The sequence below is a fragment of the Adelges cooleyi genome, unplaced genomic scaffold (assembly GCF_023614345.1).
Source record: "Adelges cooleyi isolate 19-005CV unplaced genomic scaffold, UGA_ACOO_1.1 ACOO_flye_CR_arks_rails_tigmint_CR_PRNA_8, whole genome shotgun sequence".
Lineage (NCBI taxonomy): Eukaryota > Metazoa > Arthropoda > Insecta > Hemiptera > Adelgidae > Adelges > Adelges cooleyi.
The window spans coordinates 1,853,528-1,872,746 of NW_026096513.1; the positions used below are offsets into that span (position 1 = coordinate 1,853,528).

At 27.5% G+C, this 19,219-nt stretch overlaps 3 protein-coding genes across 11 annotated transcripts in view; 1 reads left to right on the plus strand and 2 right to left on the minus strand.

Moving 5' to 3' along the window:
- Positions 1 to 3,992: 3,992 nt before the first annotated feature.
- Positions 3,993 to 11,102, minus strand: LOC126845592 (uncharacterized). Of its 8 annotated transcripts, none has more exons than XM_050584326.1 (6): positions 10,814 to 11,102; positions 10,169 to 10,247; positions 7,489 to 7,607; positions 6,835 to 6,959; positions 4,916 to 4,988; positions 3,994 to 4,788 (listed from the first exon to the last, which is right to left on the minus strand). In XM_050584326.1, exons 3-6 carry the CDS (start codon positions 7,584 to 7,586, stop codon positions 4,758 to 4,760), a joined length of 327 nt encoding a protein of 108 aa, XP_050440283.1. In that variant the 5' UTR covers positions 7,587 to 7,607; positions 10,169 to 10,247; positions 10,814 to 11,102; the 3' UTR covers positions 3,994 to 4,757. The 8 variants fall into 8 exon arrangements, with proteins under 8 accessions (XP_050440282.1, XP_050440283.1, XP_050440284.1 ...); XM_050584327.1 differs by having other exon boundaries at positions 3,995 to 4,788; positions 6,843 to 6,959; positions 10,814 to 11,100; XM_050584319.1 differs by having other exon boundaries at positions 4,000 to 4,988; positions 6,843 to 6,959; positions 10,814 to 11,098.
- Positions 11,103 to 11,617: 515 nt separating this feature from the next.
- On the plus strand, positions 11,618 to 14,256 carry LOC126845593 (protein YIPF6). The gene is made up of 8 exons (XM_050584328.1): positions 11,618 to 11,807; positions 12,058 to 12,120; positions 12,296 to 12,415; positions 12,482 to 12,560; positions 13,112 to 13,154; positions 13,237 to 13,365; positions 13,440 to 13,597; positions 13,667 to 14,256. The coding sequence occupies exons 1-8, from the start codon at positions 11,802 to 11,804 to the stop codon at positions 13,780 to 13,782; spliced, it is 714 nt and encodes a 237-aa protein (XP_050440285.1). The 5' UTR covers positions 11,618 to 11,801; the 3' UTR covers positions 13,783 to 14,256.
- Positions 14,257 to 15,952: 1,696 nt separating this feature from the next.
- Positions 15,953 to 19,219, minus strand: part of LOC126845589 (POU domain protein 2-like) — a 39,556-nt gene continuing 36,289 nt past the window's right edge. For both annotated transcript variants that reach the window (XM_050584315.1, XM_050584316.1), the window contains 4 exons: positions 18,946 to 19,077; positions 18,694 to 18,876; positions 18,278 to 18,596; positions 15,953 to 18,111 (listed from right to left, as the gene is read on the minus strand). In XM_050584315.1, the coding sequence (XP_050440272.1) occupies positions 17,510 to 18,111; positions 18,278 to 18,596; positions 18,694 to 18,876; positions 18,946 to 19,077 (1,236 nt within the window). In that variant the 3' untranslated portion in view covers positions 15,953 to 17,509. The remainder of the gene's footprint in view (positions 18,112 to 18,277; positions 18,597 to 18,693; positions 18,877 to 18,945; positions 19,078 to 19,219) is intronic.

The window sequence follows — 19,219 nt, forward strand, 5'->3', positions numbered from 1 at the left end:
CTTTAATCCTTTATGGAAGAACCACCCGAAATTGCACAGCGTTCCCGTCGAGAGTCGTTGTGGAAACGAGGCAAGAAGGCCGACGATTCAAGTCGTTTAGACTACGGTCTTCTCAAGTTTTAGATACAACTGAATATTTTATTTCCTTTGTTACTTATAGTTAAACTAAATTTTAAAACTGTAGTAATCATTTTTTTTATATTTATATATAATATTGTTTATATTTGTATATTTTTTTCTAATACGGGATCCCATTTAAATAAACGTTTGATAATTAATTCACAAAGTTTATTATTTACCTTTTTAAAAAATCAACCGTTTTCGGTTGATTTTTTTAAAAAACATATTTTGTTGTATTATATTTTGTTCACTATGTAATTTTGTATTCAATTCATTATTTACGAATAACGTTATTGTTTGCATATTTTTTACTTATAATTTGTACTACATTGTTAAAAAAAAAGTTATCATGATATTATCATCGATATATTTTACCGCTGGGGTTTACTAAATTTTGAAAGGTTAGTACTTTTTTTATGATTATCCATTTTTTGGTAATTTATTTGTTTTCCATTTCTACGGTTGTTGTTGTATACATTTTTTTACAATTAAAAAATGTATACAATAATAATAATTAATTATTTCCGTTTAATAAAGTTAAAAATTGCAGTTTTTAACATTAAAATAATTAATTAACTACAAATTAATTTAAAATTGTCCAACAGTTATTGTCTTGAAAATGTTATGAAGAATTCAAACATTTTTTCAAAACCTAAAACTAAGAGTTCTTAGGAAGACTACGTTTGATGCGTCATAAAAGTTTTAAAAATATTAATTATCAAAATAGATACTTCTTGTCTATGGTATTATGTATGTTTAAACATTTTAGCTTAATGTTGTTTTAGCGAAAAATTGCCTATACAATGCGCCTTAATAAATGCTAGTGTAGAGGCCCCTTAATCATATGAAAGTAAAAAGGAATGAGTTGAGCTAAGGGTCTGAATTTTAGGTAGTATATAATGTAATAATCTAATGATTATTTCACCAACACACTGAAAAATCAAGGTGTAGGTTTAATTTTTTGTGTATACAAGTGCCACACAATACACGTCATAACGTTTATGTTACGACTTAAGTTAAAATGAATTTAAAAATTACTTGCAAATAATAAATGAACACGTTCGCGCTATACAAATATTAAAAACAGTTGCTAGTCTCCTAAACAGCATTTATTAGAACCAAATATCTTACAAAATAATTTAATAATATTTAAATTTACAAAATTATACTATAATAGAGTTTTATAGTAGAATTTATACTAAAAAATTGTTTGAAAAAAATCATCTACTAATATTTATGGAATCATTAATAAAATTACAAATTAAATTATACATTTTTTTTCAGATATTGAAAAAAAAAATTCATAACTAAAAAAAAATTTTGGATTGAAGAATCCATCCAGTGATGGAACTACAATGTGATGAAAATTAAATATAAACAATTTACTATTGTCAGTTAATTATTTAAAGTATATGTCTTTTTTGAATTTCCAACGTACAAAACAACCATAGTTTACAAATTTTAATTGTAAAACACCTATTAACATAACATTGTTGAAAAAAAATAAAAGTTTTAAACAAAATCATAAGTTTAAAAAAGTTTGAAACTGCTATAAGTTTTATTTTAATATTCATTAAAAAAAATCAATTTCATTTTATATAAAATCACAGACAACGATTTTGTGTAGGTACCATAATATATACAATTTAAAATATAAAAACGCACACATTTTTCAAAAAAAAACATCTAAAAAAACGGGATTATGAGGGGAAAATTTGCTAGATAATAATGTTAAATTGATATTCAACATTCTTGCTCGAAAAAACAATTAACCTCATTAATTTAAATTTAAACTTAAGTACTTTGCAAAAATGCAGAGCTTAAGCACCCTCGAATTTGTTATTGAAATTGCGCCTATGGTTGTATTTTAACGATACTCATAAAACATTTTTAAAACAACACGGTTTTGTCAATAAAGGTTTAAAACACAAATGCAACTAGTTTCATATTTTTCGTTTATTATTCCGTTTCGTTTTTACTTCTATATTTTTAAATAAATATTTGAAATTCTCGAGTCATTCAACAGACACACGATATCCTCAGATATCAAGACAAGTACAAAAACAGCTTCACCTAATCGCGGTATTAACATGTTATGTTATTTTAAATATTTGAATTAAATCGTTTTTTATATTTAAGTTGATTAATAATTAATTTCGTTAAAATCAAATTTAATAATTGTTTTAATTTGCTGGCTTGCACACTCGTCTATAATATTGGAACTTACTTTAATGCATTTTTTTATTTACCTTTTTCCAAACTTTTACATTTAAACGAATACCTATTCTCGGACCACACCATAACTATTTCATTCCTAGTTAAAATTCTTTACTATTATTTTTCCAAATATAAAAACACTCAAATTGCAAGATAATATCATAAAAATAAAAAATGAATTATACTGATAGACATTAAAAAAAAAAAAGCTTCCCTAGAAGGTCCTGTTTAGTGTTAACAGTTTTTTGTAGGTATGTATTTAGTGCTACCATCTAGTGTAAACATTTAATTTCAAACCATTTTAACAGTACGGCTTGTATTGTTTGAAACACCGTGTTTTCGCTTTTCTACACTAAACAATATGTTCAAATTACATAATATCTACAGTTCACTTGAATATTATATATTTTATTCTTGACGCGCAGCCGAAAAGGTATAGTTTTTACTACAATGATTATTAATCATTTTAAGTTGAAGGTTAATGTTATGACACAAATCACAATGCTCTAAAAAATAGAGATTTTTTCTAAACGCTTGCTAATGATTAGTATAGGCATCATCCTCAAGAGTTTTACATTTAAATGTGTGCACAGTTGAATCTTAATAGTTTCCCTTGTCTCCTAATGTGAAATAATAAAGATAGAATGTTGTGAATCACTAACTAGATGATAATTAAATAATAAAAACAATTCTAGTTTTGAAATATCAACATATTTTATAGATAACGAACATATATAATGTAGACAGAGAGTGGATAGTGGTAGAGTACATGTTGGCGAAACAAGATATTCAAGGATACAATTTTACTAATAATGCTAACAATTTTTAACTAAGAAAAAAATTCGTCATTACATTTATGTAAAAAAATATATATTATTAAAGCACAAATCAATTTAAAAACCTTTCAAAAAGGTTACAGGTATTTGAATATCTTTTGAGAACTAAAATTAATTCACATTTCATTCCGGTGTTGTTATTATTTGCTAGTTCATTTTATTGTTATTTGCTTAAGTAATGCTTATTGTTCTGAAGCTTATAAAATATAATTTTCAAAAGTTCTTTGTAGGTATTTTTTATTAAAATGAATAATAATTTAAAAAAAAAAAACAATTTCTTTTGTAAATCCATCTAAGTTAGATTTCTCAGCCTTATTACCGAATAACCTAAAATGCAATATTTAGCCTATTCTAATTTCCAACACTAAAATTGCAAACAAATAATTTTAAATATTACAATGCTCATTTGCAGAGATACTTGAACTAAATGTCAAAACTATTTATTAAATAGGTTTATTTTATGTGGGTTTCAGATAACCAATTATTTACCAAGTATATATATATATATATATATATGTAAATCTAACACAAATTAGATTTACTCTCAAATATAAATATTAAAAGTAGTTAAAATAAATAACCTTGTTTGTTACTATTCAAAAAACTTTTTAATATTAAATTGTCTTGTGTGTATATTTTGTACTACAATTTATTGTTAATACATAAATTAACAACAAAAAAAAAATACAAATTTCCATCTTACAATAATATTAAAGAGTATAAGTAAAAATCAATTTAATTTAATTAAATTTTTCACCGCTACTTCAATATAGTAATAAAGGTATTAGTTTATAAACTGGATAACAAAAATAATAGACTTTGTATACTTTGCTTATTATTAATTAAATAAAAACATTATTATTGAACATATAAATGTTCTTATATACAAAATACATAAAATATTATTTATTTCTCTTTTAAGTCATGTTGTTAAGCAATTACATAGTATTAAACATCTAAATAAAATTATTTATTTAACTAATATCAATTTCTTTTAACAAACTCGCTGCAGTTAATGGAATAACAAACTTTTCTTTTTGAAATGACTCGTTTTTATTAATAACGGTATTACATAGTTTTTTGGTACAAAGTATTGTATAATCATTTACAATACCTGATGGTGATGATACCGACTGGAATGGGATTGTGCATTTTGTTTGTGGTTTTACATTTACTCTCGAGGACGTTTTATTTTGACTAATATTTGGATTTTGATACATCTGTTCAGCCCCCGACATCAATTTTAGAGCAGGTAATGGTAAATATGGCATTTCTTGATCCAACGTGAAATCATTCCAAACCGGTACATTCTGTGTGTCGTCTGTTTTCATTTCAGTTGGTTGGCACTTTTTTTTAATAAGCTTTCTTTTCACGCTACTTAAAATAGTAGATTTCTTATTATCGTTACACTGGATAATATTTGTTACTGGTAGTCCCATAACAGGCGATTCAAAGTGACATTTTGTATAATCCACAGCAGGTTCTTGAGTACATTTTCTTTCCACGAGTTTATGCTCATTATTTTTATTTAATAATTTACATCCATCCCGTAAACCTTGATTATAAATAGCTCGGGCTACATTGTCAGTTTGCAATACATTTCTGTCCAGCTTCCCTGAAACGTCCATAGCCCACCATTGGATATTAGAACTCAGAAGATTATTAATATTTGACTCATCGATCTCTATGTTAACAACGGGTTCGAACACACTAGATTCGGGTACACCGTTTAGATTGCTTACATCAGGTTTGCTGAATACAAAGTCTGAACCCACAAATTTGGTTGCAAATTGATGACCACAATTAGGGCAGTAACTAAAATAAAAATTTTGTTAATTACTAAGTATTTATATTTAATATAATCAACTTCTATACTACAGAATAAACATCTTATAAATGATAAGATCATAAATATTTTAAAAACAAATTCGTATCATATCATTTATTTAAAAAAAAATTGAATACGATAAATCAAAAATAAAACCTCGTATTTTAGCCCATCGTTAACATTATTAATTTGCAAATAAAAGCAATAAAAGCATAAATACAAGGTATAAATATTTTTAAAAAAACGTCTAGGTCAACACAGGACAAGTAAATAGGATAACTAACGAGTAAATGGGACAATAAAAGCATTAAGGGACTTAGAAATTATTATGAGATATTGGAGTTCAAGAGATTATTAAAATGTTATACCACAGCATTAATTAGTAGATGACTTATTTTAACTTTAGCATAATATATTTTATTTTGAGTGATAGGTGATAATCATATTTAATTGAGTTTTAAAATTAGGTTTTTCAAAAGTGATTAAGAAGTGTCAAACTCATTGTGATCTATTTTTTTTATGTTACATCCAAAAAATTGCCGAAACAAAAACAATTCTTTAAAATTAAACTAAAACATACATATCATATAATTTTATACCTATACTTTTTTTTTTATACTAAAACTAAAAATTTAATTTTGGATTTTTCATTTTGTAATAATGTTTAAATATTTAATTGTCGTCTAAGCAGTTTGTACTAACGTAGTATAGTTCTTAAAGACAAATGTACACAAATTAGCGAATAAGCAATTAAATGTAGGCCAAACAAGCAAAACTAAACAAAATTGTCTACACACTAAAAATTACTATCATGCTCATTATTTAAAGCCGCTCATAATACTATGTCGGTGGCACTCTCCCGTAAGCGTCCGTCCTGTTACGAAGAGTGTATTGTCACGTATTTTATTGTTTTTATGAACATTATAATTTTGTGTGTGTGTGTTTATTCATTTTTGAGTTGCTTTTCTTTTTACTTAGTTTATAAAGTGTTACCTTTTCTCCCATCTCTCTTAAGGTAATTAAAACTAAGTGTTCTTTAACAATAAGTGTATTGCGATAAAGACCACACCTCCCGAGAAAGCCAAAGTACGGCTCTTGTTTCTTTGCTAGTGTTAGTACTTGCGTTCAGGCTATCAATCCTTTTATTATAGTTATAAAGCTAGACAATATAACTGTCTCGAGGCATTATACTATTTATAATCGGAGGCCTGACGTTGGATGGAAAGCACCCGAGGCAGAATCAATCCGGAAGAGGCGACTAGAGCTCTGCCACATTTATGCGAACTTATTAAAAGGCACTTTAGTTGTTAGGTATTAAGTCTTTTTATTTACAGTGTGTGTGTTTATAACGTTTCGTGTACCAAAGTGTGTATACGACACTATCAACTCTTTTTAACGCAACTAGTTAATAATAAGTAATAACTAACTATAATAATAACTGGGGGGTGTAATGACTAACGTCGATCCCCCAATCTTGATTCCAAATGAAAAAAAAAGTTAATAATAACTAAAAATTGACTAAAATGAATGAAACCTTTAATAAGAGTATAAATTTAATTTATGTATATTTATTTATTCTATAAGAACACTTCACACGGCACATCAATGTTTTTATAAATTTGTTTTTTGTTAGTTAAATAAAAATATTTAACTATTTACTGTAAGTTTGACTTTAAAAAAAATTATAACTGCTTTTAAACATAATATACTACAGTTGGCTAAAACCTAAGATTCGAAAGGAGTGATTCTCTTTTTCTTAAAAAAGAACTATCAATCATGAACGTTAGCGAGAAAAGCTTCTTAAAGTTCATATGTAAATCATACATATATTACCAGCATACATTTGATTGTTTATGTCCTTAGTATGATCCTTGAGCATGGAGGCTTGATAATTGTTATTAAACCCTAAAAACGGGTCTGCTCTGTTTACATCTTCTTCCAAATCCATTTTTTCAACACTAGAATTAAAATTAAAAAATGTAATACATAATCCAAATGCATTATAATAAAAATAAACTAAAAATAAATATTTAAAGGACACCACACATTTATAATTTTAGATGTAAAATAAGCATTTCGTAAACACGATAGTAGCCATCAAATTTTGATATTTTGGAAACAAATAAGAAAACAATGTTTTACACTGCATGTCATTGGTTTTTGTTGATAAATCTATTTATTTACTTAAAGTTCACTTTTTTTAAAATTATTTTAATAAAAACTTATTTAATTACTGTATCAAAAAATAATAACCTATGATATTTGTGGTATAGTATTTTTATTATGAAAAACAAAAATATATGCTTTGATATTTTGATTAAAATAAATTAATACTAATAAATGTATATTTGTGTAAATTTATTTATTTATTTTACATAAAATCAAAGTATTCAGACTAAAATATAAAGAGCTAAAATAATTATTAAAGATATAGTTAACATTAACTTTCACAAAAGTTAATTAAGCAAATTTTAAATTATTACGTACTTGTATAAATCTAAATTGCTATCAAATTCAGTTTTGACAATTGTTATGTCCTGTTCTTCTTTAATTATTGTCAGTAATGGACTGTTGTTGAAATCCATTTTCAATTAAATTGTCAAAAACTAAAAAAAAATTTTGTATTGTCAATAAATTCATACAATATAATAATTAAAAATATAGAGTATCACATAATTAATTTAAAGTCAAAAAAACATTAAAAATAAGTTAATAGTCATTTGTAATACAATATTAATTAGGTAAGAAAACTGATAGAGAAAAATTGAGGTTCACATTTTAGTATGATCAATCCCCACTTATTCTCATGGCATTTAGTCTCCTTAATTTATGTTGTAATTAGGTTTATTATTAATTTCGAATATAAGTACTACAAAATGTGTAGCTCAACTATAGTTATGATTGTTAAATATGAATCGAAAAATTCTTATTAATGTACATATTTATATTTCCTATTTTTTTAGTTGAAGCCCTCAAAATGAAAAAAAAAACACGTTTTACCTTTTTTTTTCAAATCATTATAGTTTAAATAATATTAATATTTAGGACTTCTAGAAAAATCTAGATTAAACGATAATAACATACAACTACGAAATTTACCTGCCCTTTAAAATGCTATCTTTGTGAGCGATTTTTGAACACATTAAAGAAGTAAAACGGAAATACTGTGTAAAATAGTTTCAAATAGGCCACTAGTACACAAAGCACGGCAAGAGCAATTTCATAAATCATAATATCTCAATGGAGCTAGGTAATCTGTGGTTTGGTGGTTATTAAGCAATATTATCATAAACTTATTGACATTATGGATTTTCCTGTTGCTTGGGTTTTTTTATGAAATCGTTTTTAACAATTACAAGTTATTTTTGATCATCAAAACTTGACCGCCGGTTTAAATAATAATATTGTACCTACATTGTACAATCAAACTGTATTGCGGTGAAAATGTTCGCGCTTTTACTTCGTTATTTCGGTTAAAAATAAACTATGTTGTATATATTTGTATATTACGACTTCTAAGCTGATCAGAACATAATATTTGGTTTAATAATCAAATGATGGGTTTTCCTGTAGTGTCTAGTAAATGATCATGTACTTCGATAACCAATACATCGAAACTATCAATTAGTATAATTAAAACAATAGTACAAACTAAATTATTATTATTTATTCTATGACTTAGTGCACAATATATCATGTCACTTACAGTACATATTTGAACACTAAAAAAGTATTTAATAAACGTAAATTATGTTTTAAAACATCAAAATAAAATTATGATTTGACTTCCAATATTTACACAATGTGTAAGAGGCCGATTTGTATCTACTACTTTTTGTTAGGCATAATTCGATAAAAAAAAAAATGCCTTAGTTACCCATGACTCCTGCATTGTCAAAAACATGTAATTGATAAAGCCCCAGAGTTGTTTACGGGAAACCTGGTTTACAAAGCATAAGAAATGGTGAATTTTTTTCATACGAAATATTTATATTATATTTTAACGTGTTTAACGGGTGTCTAAGACATAACATAAAAAAAATACACTTATTTTATGTCTAAATTATATTAGGGGATATTAGCAAAACTGCTTTGTCAACTATGTTGCTAATTGCAGACGTTATGTTAAATTCTACTTTGGATTAAACTTTGTTTATAAAATTTTTTTAATTCCATCGAACATACTTTATTAGGTGAACTAAAAAAAATATTTTTGAAATATTAAAAATTAATCATATTTTATACGGTTTTAATTAAGAAAATCGATTTCTTTTAATTTATAAAAACTTATTGAAAATAAAAAATGATAAATCGAATTGTGATTAATAAATGCCGATTTTTGTTCTCAGAAGATAATCAATTAGATGATAAATTGGTTTTTGTTTTTATTTGTTGCAGTTTTGAAGTCTATTAAATGACGCAGCATATCTCTTTTGTGTAACCAATACCTAATTAAACACATAAAACTCCAAATTTTGATTAAAAGCTTAAATGAATATATTTTTTATTATTTCTAGACTGCTAGTATACATAAAAAAATAATTAAAACATTTTTACATTGTAAATAGATTTAATGTCTTAGATCCCCTGAAATCCATTACTTTTTACAAAAAGAAACCATATTTGTAAAATATATATTTTACACTGATTTTTTGAATCTATCATAATTAGCACGCCACAAAGAAATGTGAAAAATAGCAGAATATAATATAGATTATCTAATTTATGATGATTTATGAGTTTTAACATTTTTAAATTAGGAACAACTACTGACAATGTTGAAAAGACAATAACCAATTTTGAGTATTTATTCTTCGAGTTATTCGCGTTGAACAGCTGAAAAGTGTAGGCAGGGGATGATTACAGTATAATAATATTGTATACTAAAGACGCATAATGATAGAAATAAGAATACTACAAAAATCACCTCAATGTATGGAAAGTACATTTTAACTATTATGAGAAAAATTAATATTTTTCCAAATGCATAAAATTGAACACTTTGTAAAATGTACAATACTTCTTTCTATTTTTTATCAAAAATAATAATTATAATTTTTTTTAATATTATTATTGGTTATAAAATATACAAATAAGCCCACTAATTTTTTAAATTTGCAACAGCTAAAATCTATAATATTATTAAATAATTTACCAATTTCATTACCTAGAATACAAAGTTTAATTTTATTTTTTAAACTAGTCAGCCAGCTTGTTTGTGTGTCTTGAAACTCGCTCATTATTACCTATGACAAAATACGAAATTGTTATTTAAAATATTTATATCTTTATTAAATAAAATACAAATACAAAGTAAATCAACCAATGTTTTAAGAATGACAAAATAATAAACCTTATTTATTAATAATACGAAGAAAAACATCTGACCTATCCCATTTATAATATTAATTTTATCGATAATATTTAACGATTTACAAACTACAAAGAGCTATTACTGCAGTACACAAAAAAATTTAATTAAGGAAACAAAATTATATTTTAACTGTTGATCATATAAATTATTATTATTTGTTATTTAATAACAATGGCTCACCATTAGCAATTGAATATTTTCGGTTGAAATTGACAGCTATGACAGTAAAAACTCTTGAAGAGTAGCAGAAGCCGGATAAAGATAAAGAAGATGTTAACTATGTAGTAATTTAGTGTCATATACAAAAAAAATTTAATGTCAGCAACAGAACTTTGTCAACTAAATGTCGAAGTAGAAGGAATTATTTCTTATCTTTTAATTAACTTTCAATATTTACTGTATGCTACATAATAAATATTAAATAATTTAATAACTCACACTATATGGAGTGAACTAACTGGCTTGTACTTCAGCCGCCGCCGTAACTGACATGGACTATCAAAAGTCTGGAAAGTAACATACATATGTAATATATTGGGCATATAAACAAATTCCTAGTCATATGATGTACTAAGAAATGAGTATTTTCGTTCATTTTAATAGTATAATTATTTAGGTTTACTAAATAAAAACGTAAAAAAGATACTATTCGACGTTTATATACACTTGAGAAATAACCGGCAGGCGGCAGCCGTTAGCAAATGCCTAATATGAATATCACACAGAAGCGATGGCCGCCGCAGATATGCGATTTGCGTTTGATGATAACACTATATGTGATAACATAATCGATAAAAAGTAGTGGTCAGGGTTTCTCAAATCTTTTTGACATACCAAAATATGAATATTATTATTATCATTTTTGCGACAATTAACAACAAGATTTTATTGATTTTAAATAATATTAGATTAGATAATATGTTGTCTTAATTTATATACAATTTTTAATTTACATATACAATTATAACTTCTTACCCCATTATATTTATTATTTTCCTTACTCCACTGATAATAAAACAAATTATCGTTATTTTTATTAAAATAATCTATAAAAATGTGTATTTAAATTTAAATTATTAATATTATTTTATTTCATTAGAATTAAGTTCATGAATTATAAACGAACAATATTTAAAAAAAAAAAGGGTCTTATAGTAAAATATGTATGACTGTGTAACCAAAAATTAGAACCACTGAAAAGTTTATCAAAATTTGTATCTCCGTAATTCGTATGTTATCATGACACGTCTGGTTTTGGAATTTGAAGACAAATCAAAAGGATGTTTTGTAATTATTTAAGGTCTACAGTTTAATTCAAGATGTACTATAATTTTAAATTATATTTAAACCAAACCACTAATCGAGAGTGATTAAATAATATTTTAAAATTATAACCACTACATATTTATAAAAGGTTAAATTAACAATGGATGTGAGTATACAGTTTCCAGATTTTTAACTTAAGAAGTTTGATATTATTTCAATTAATAGAAAATTCGAGAACTAAAAATTGTTTTTGTATTTTTAAAAAGTCTCATATAGTGGCAATGTTTGCTGCTTCCTGGATCAAATGATTTTTTTCAACGACATTTTAATGCTTTTGAAAATATACATATTTATTAACTCTGTTGGTTAGCATTTTTGTAATATAATGAATATAATCATAAAAAATTCTGTTTTAGTTCATTAACACTAACAATGGACCAACCGGCTATAACAGTTCGAACACTGGTCACACAGCAGTAGTAAGTTAAAATTATTTTACTTTTATATATTCAATAAAACTTTAAAATAAATATTGCATGTTTTTAATCACATTTATGTTATCTACTTTGTGCATTGTGATTTAAAAATTCACACATTTTTGAGCACATTAATTGTTTTTATTTAATCACTAATCTTTATGCCTATCGATTTTAGTTTATTGACGATCATCCTACGGAGAATGTTGAAGGGCGGATGACCGTATCTGGATCAATCATGCAAAATTTGGGTGATCCTGGTTTCAACACTTTAGATGAACCTATTAAAACAACTATTGTATGTAAAATGAATAAGGGTCTTGAAAGGATAAATCAAAATAAATTTATATTTCACATATTTTAGATGAGAGATCTAAAAGCAGTTGGTATGAAATTCAAGCATGTACTGTATCCCAAAGAAAAAAATTCTCTATTAAAAGAATGTAAGTTTTGTACACAACATTTTGTTACATTATTAAATTACTAATTTATTTTTTAAAAATTATTTTGAATAAAATGGCTATCTTGAAAAAAAAAAATAATTTTAAAAAGTAAAGTGCAGTAAAAACCATGGTGCTTATAGCGCAAATGAGTATAACTTATTTTTAAAAAAAAATCTCAAAAATATTCACTAGAACAAAAGTTAGTTTAATTTGTCAAATCTTTGTGGGTCACCTTGTATAATTATTTATTATAAGTATATAGTTTATGATTATTAGTTTCTATGTTTAGGAGAAATACAATTACATTTTAATAGTTTTTTTTTTCATTTACATCACTCCTTACACAAACATACTAGTTTTCGTAGAAAATGAATCTACAATTTTATTCAATGATATCTTCTAAACTTATATAATACTCTTATCTTGTGTGTCTTGACTTATTTGAATTTTATCAAATTTATAAATTGAAATTAATATTGACGATAAATTATCCTATCATTATTATATAATTATTGTATAAAAAAATATTTTTATGAAACATTTATTTTTAGGGGATTTGTGGGGACCTTTGATGTTATGCACTTTTATGGCAATGTAAGTTGAGAACTGCAATGTTTTAATCCATTTACTATTCTTATGCATTGATAGCAAACAATGTTTTAAAATTCATTTTCAGGGTTTTACAAGGAACACCTGGTCCAATGGATGTCGGCGATGGAGGACCAGAATTTGCTGAGGTTTTTGTAATTATCTGGATAGGTTCTATTATAATTACATTAAACTCAAAACTACTTGGTGGTACAATGTATGTTGTTTTTCTTACTATTAATAATATTTTATTATTGTTTGGTTTTCATTCACCACATTTATTTTTCACAGATCATTTTTCCAGAGTGTTTGTGTGCTTGGTTATTGTTTACTACCCATAGTTATGGCTTTAATAGCTTGCAGGTTTATTTTAATGTTTCAACAAACTAACTTCCTGTTTTTTATACGATTCGCCATATCAATCGCAGCATTTTTGTGGTCCACATACGGTAAGCTTGCAATTTAAATTACTACCTAACTATTAGTCTTGCATATTTTAAAGTTGTATCCTTTTGCAGCCTCAATAGTATTCCTCGGTGACAGCCAACCACAAGGGAAAAAAGCTTTAGCTGTTTATCCGATATTTTTATTTTATTTCATAATGTCATGGCTTGTACTCTCACATACTGTATAGCACATGTATCGTTTATGATCAAAATATGTATGTATTTTATAAATATTATATTACGCAATGTTTTCAAATTGTATATTTGAAATCTTTTCTATTCATTGACTGTTCAGTATGATGCTTAAATAAAATGTGCACATTTGTGATGAAAGTGTTACAACCACGAAGGTTTAAAATATATTTTTGTAAAATTAAGTTTGTAAATATTATATTATAATTCTAAATGGCAAAAGTTATTTTGTTTATCTTAATAATTTCTTTGTATTCACTTGTTAAAATATAGTCTTTACTTTTATTTATTATAGTGTGGTGATATTAACGATAAACATGTATTATGAAAAAAAAATTTTTTTTAATGCAATTCGATGTTGCCGGCATAAATGTTATTAAATAATTGCCTTTCAAGCTCAAAATGAAGTAAAAACACATTTTACTGAACAGGCTTTGTAAAGAAAGAAATGATTGTAAATGTATGTTGATTTATTTAAGTTTCTTATTATTATATACAATTTTATTGAACTTAGTTAAAATGTTTTTATAAATAAAAATTCTAATCAATTTATACAGATTATTCCTCTTACTGAAACTATGTGTATATATTTTGTTATAAAAATATTCACCTGTGTGAACACAGTTTACCTCTCATGTGTATATGTATACATAAATCATAATATTTACACATTTGTTTTATGGATTTTAATATACAATGTATATTAAATAATATGTATATGTAATTAATATACACTACCCCCTTTCATAAGGAAAAAAACCTTGCATGAGTTTTAATATTTCCTTAGTTTCTAAAAGCTCACTGTACATCATCAATTATCACCGAGGACTTTTTCACCAAAGCTTAGAACTTATTTGACTATTTATTTAAAAGTTATAGCGTGCAATTTTTAATTGCAAAATACGTAACTTTAAATTGCGTTTTTCTTAATATTGAATAGAAAGGGGTAAACATTGTACATTTTAGACATTGTAAAGTACATTCCTAATAAATTTTTTTTCTGCAGACTAATTACATGAAGAAATCGGTCCCGTAGTTAAAAATGTTATTATGGACCGGGACATAAAAACAAGAAACTATAAACATCATAAAACCAATACCTACGCATCAAAGAATAAATCATTTAGAAATAACCTATTTTTTTTTTTTTTTATAATAATAGGAATCCGATGGAATATATTTTTTATTATTTCAATAATAGATTGTTATGTAAATAAAATTAAGCAAACGCTTATTTCATTATTGCATTATTTCTTTAATGTATGTAATAATATAAATAATTAAGTAGGTTATATTATATAAAGAGTTTACACAAACACAAAAAATATTTTTCAAAAAGAAATTCTTAACAAAAAAAATTAATAATAATAAAATAAGAATACTTGACACTAAATACAACAACAGAGAAATATACAAAAAAAAAAAAAAAATTATCTATAACGTGTCAATTGGGTAGGGATTGAAGTAAAGTACAAAAGGAATTGTTTATTGATGGGCTATAGTAGGAAGGAAGAGGGATTATATATAGTAAACAATGAAATTTACAAATATTTGTCATTTATTTTGAAATATCTCATTTTTTTTTCCTTATCAATGCTTATACAATTTTTACACATACTATAAATACTAAAATTAATTTATTTTTCTTAACGTTTAGTTACCTGACTTTTGACGTATACAAAACCGTTTGTACGGCCTTTTGTTAATAAGTAATCATACATAATAATTAAATTAAAAAAAAAAAAAAAACACATACACTTAATTCCTATACATTATAATTATTTATATGTATGTTATATATATATTTATATGAAGGTATAAATTATTTTATGTTAACACACCTCTCTATTCTAATGATATGAACAATGGAACGGTATACACTATACAATTTATATTTCATCCTATTGGAGTAAAATAATTATCATTTGTTTGTTACCTTAGAATCTAAAATGTTTAATAGTTCAAGTCAAATGTCTTGGCAATCAACTCATACACTGTATGTAGCATTCGATTAATTGTCGAGACATTCAAGTTTAACTAAGATCCATGCATTCACCACAATGAACATCATTTAATAAAGATAATATTTGATGTTACTTCTAGTGTTGAATGCCGGACGAGATACCAGGAGAAGCTTGTAATTGTTGAAGTTTTGAACACAAATAGTTGTAGGAACAATATATTTTTATTTAAAAATTAAACAAAATAAAATACTAATATTCTCTTAACTATTAGAAAATGAAATAATGTAAATAATAGGATAAAATATAATATTGAGTCGTAGAGAGGCTGATAATACTCAAGTATACAGACAATGTTTCTTTTTTACAGCTCCACCAATTTTTGAAAACTTCAATAATGCATTGCATAACTGCCGTTAACCCTGGTAGGGTTTACAAAACAAAATTTAAACATAACAATTGTCAATTAATCACTAAGACTTAAATAATGATAAGAAATTGTTAAATGACTACATAATTGCCTCGTAGGCAAGACTTTAGGAACTTTAGTGGAAATAAAAAAAAAAATTGAATCAGGGGAAAAGACTTTAATGATATGTCTGTTAGAGAAAAAACGTTTAGGTGCGAGTGAATGGACCCAACAACCAATAAAATAGTATTATAATTATTGTAATAACTTTTTTAATGATCGTTGAATATTGATAATATATAGAATTTTAGCTGAAATCTAATTTACATATGATTTGAAGTCGAGATGCTAATAAAACACAGAAAACAATTATAAGTGGATTAATGTTTATTGTCTCTGTGATATTTATTTTCCTAAAAACTAAGACATTTTTTTTTATTATTAGCATAGTTAACTTATTATTTTCGAGTTGAGTTTTTCATATGATTTTTTTTTTAAATTCCCATTGATACTAAGAAGAATACATAAGTGATTGGTCCAACAAACCATTATACTAATATTTTATAAATGTGACATGCGGAAAACCACTAAAAATAATTTTAAAACGACAAAATGTAACAAAATGAACGTGTTGAGTATTCCAAAACACCTCAAATTGGCAGTTTTCTAAGACCTCAAACGCTGTGAATAATAGAACAAAATTTTAAATTCAAAATAAAACAAAATTGCTAGAAACATAATAAGAATCTTTGTTTAGTAAATGATATAATATCTATTAATTAACGAGAGGAAAATGATTGTTTCAAACATAAACAAAACTAATAAAAGGTTTGATTTTCAGACCGACAGTGACGACGTTTTGATTAATCTTAAAGTTTAACATCTCGTTATTTACAATTGATGTATGAAACCAAAAACTTTGCTTAACATTGTTTACACAATAAAACAAAAAACAAAACTCCTACGTTTACCTAGCCATATGCTCAATATAATATATATCGTATAAAATACTAATGTCTAACTTTGTTAAAAAATTATAAGTATGTACAAGTACTATACATAAAATATGCAATTGTTATTAATAATATATAAATATTACATAGAAATAAAAATAAAGTCATAGTGAATTTCACTTAATTAAGTATTGCGAGGATTGTTTTACTTTATATATTCGATTCGGAAAAATCTTAGCATTATTGTTCTTACTAGAAATATACAAATAGTAATTTCGATACAAAATGTTTTTATGTCCGACTAACACATCGACATTTTACTATCGACCGGAGCGCTGAAGTACTTGTGTTGGCCGAGCTCATCGAGTCTGTTGTTCAGGGACGATGAGACGGACCAGTGTCACTCGCTGTTGCTCTGATTATATTGGTGATGATGGTGATGATGATGACCACCGATTGTCGGCGACGACACCAGAGCCAGTGGATGGCCGGGCGACGTCATCATCGGAAACATATCGCTTTGATTCTGTACCGACATGGAAGCGGTAAACATGTCAGCTGTGTTGGTGGACGCTGTCTGTCCGGCCATAGTCGTAGTCGGCGGATTGATGCGCTTCTCCTTTTGCCGACGGTTGCAAAACCACACACGTACCACTTCCTTTTCCATTGACAAGTTGTCGGCCAGTATGGATATCTCTTCGGACGTGGGCTTCGGATTGGCCCGGAACGCTTTTTCTAAAGAGTACCGGATGGACGTCTCGATGGAGGTGCGTTTCTTGCGACGTCTGCCGATCGCCTCGGGAGTGGTCAGCGGGTTGCACAAGGCGCTGGGATTGGTCATCGTGCTGTCGGCGTCCACCAGCCACTTTTGCAACAGCGGTTTCAGCTTGCACATGTTCTTGAACGACAGGTTCAACGCTTCGAACCTGGAAATGGTGGTCTGGGAAAAGTCGTTGCCGTACAGCTTACCCATCGCCAGACCCACGTCGCCTTGGGTGAACCCTGAAACCAAAAACATCGTCAAATTAGAATCGAGCCAGCTGTTGTGTTTTGAATTTTGGAAAACCCCCCCCAATTAATGGGTAAATACTGAACATTTGCCGGAGTTCAGCAAAACTAGGTTTCTTTTGTTTTGACAACTGCGATTATCGTTTCCAGTTTTACTCACCTAATTTGATGCGTCTTTGCTTGAACAGCTTGGCGAACTGCTCGAGTTCTTCCAGATCGGTAGTGTCGTCCGCGCTTGTCTTCGTCTCGGCCAACCGACTGAGAGCCGCTGCGGCCGGAGAGTCTAGGTCGTTGTTGGCCGACGATTGATTTTGGCCGCCGTGTTTGGAGTGATGGGACGGCGTAGACGAGCCGATGGGCCGTAACGATTGATTGTTAGTGCCGTTGCCTGCGGGCGAATGCTGATGGTTATTAGTCATGGTTTGAGCCTGTTGGATCTGTTGCAGCTGAAGCGACGCTTGAGTCAATGCCTGGTGCACCTGTAACGGGTCGAGGCGGGTGTGAAATTAGCACAAACTGAAAACAACACACAAACACACACGGTTGTGTGGTGTTTACCACTGAGGGGAGTCTTACCTGGTTTTGAAAAAAGAACGGAGTCTGGTTGCCGTGAGTAGCCGTCGACTGTCTCATCAATAGATATTGGATTTGTTGCTGGAAAAGCGCTTGTAGTTCTTGCGGAGTAAGCGAAGACTGGCCGCCGGGCGGACTTCCGATTAACGGGTTGCTCTGAGGTGACAAAACTCCCAGTCCGGGAATCTGTTAAAAAAAAAAAAAGCAATTAGTCATGATCCGTCCACTAGGACGTGCAATGTGTGTATATATTACCTGTGCGAACTGTTGGTTTTGCAAAGCGGCCAACGGATCACTGCCGGACGTGACGTTTGCAGAACTGTTGCCCGACGGTCCGGTACTGCTAACGCCCGAGCTCGACGAACTTCCAGAATGTCTGTGTGAAACCTATGGGACAAATAAGATTTTAGCTACAGAGGACAGTAACTGTTGTACTCTAGATTTAGTATAAGTCAAAAGAAAAAAAAAACAAAATCGACAACGGGTCAATCACACAACAGCAAGCCTCCACTGAAATCGATTGGGATCT

Bases quoted from the DNA above. Each gene is read 5' to 3' on its own strand.
- LOC126845593 (XM_050584328.1), top strand. The intron at 12,121-12,295 runs GTAAGTTAAAAT...TATCGATTTTAG, and splicing joins ACACTGGTCACACAGCAGTA to TTTATTGACGATCATCCTAC. The intron at 13,598-13,666 runs GTAAGCTTGCAA...ATCCTTTTGCAG, and splicing joins ATTTTTGTGGTCCACATACG to CCTCAATAGTATTCCTCGGT.
- LOC126845592 (XM_050584323.1), bottom strand. From the start codon at position 7,586: ATGGATTTCAACAACAGTCCATTACTGACAATAATTAAAGAAGAACAG. The intron at 6,960-7,488 runs GTACGTAATAAT...TTTTAATTCTAG, and splicing joins AGCAATTTAGATTTATACAA to TGTTGAAAAAATGGATTTGG. The intron at 4,989-6,842 runs GTATGCTGGTAA...TTTTTATTTTAG, and splicing joins AAGGACATAAACAATCAAAT to TTACTGCCCTAATTGTGGTC.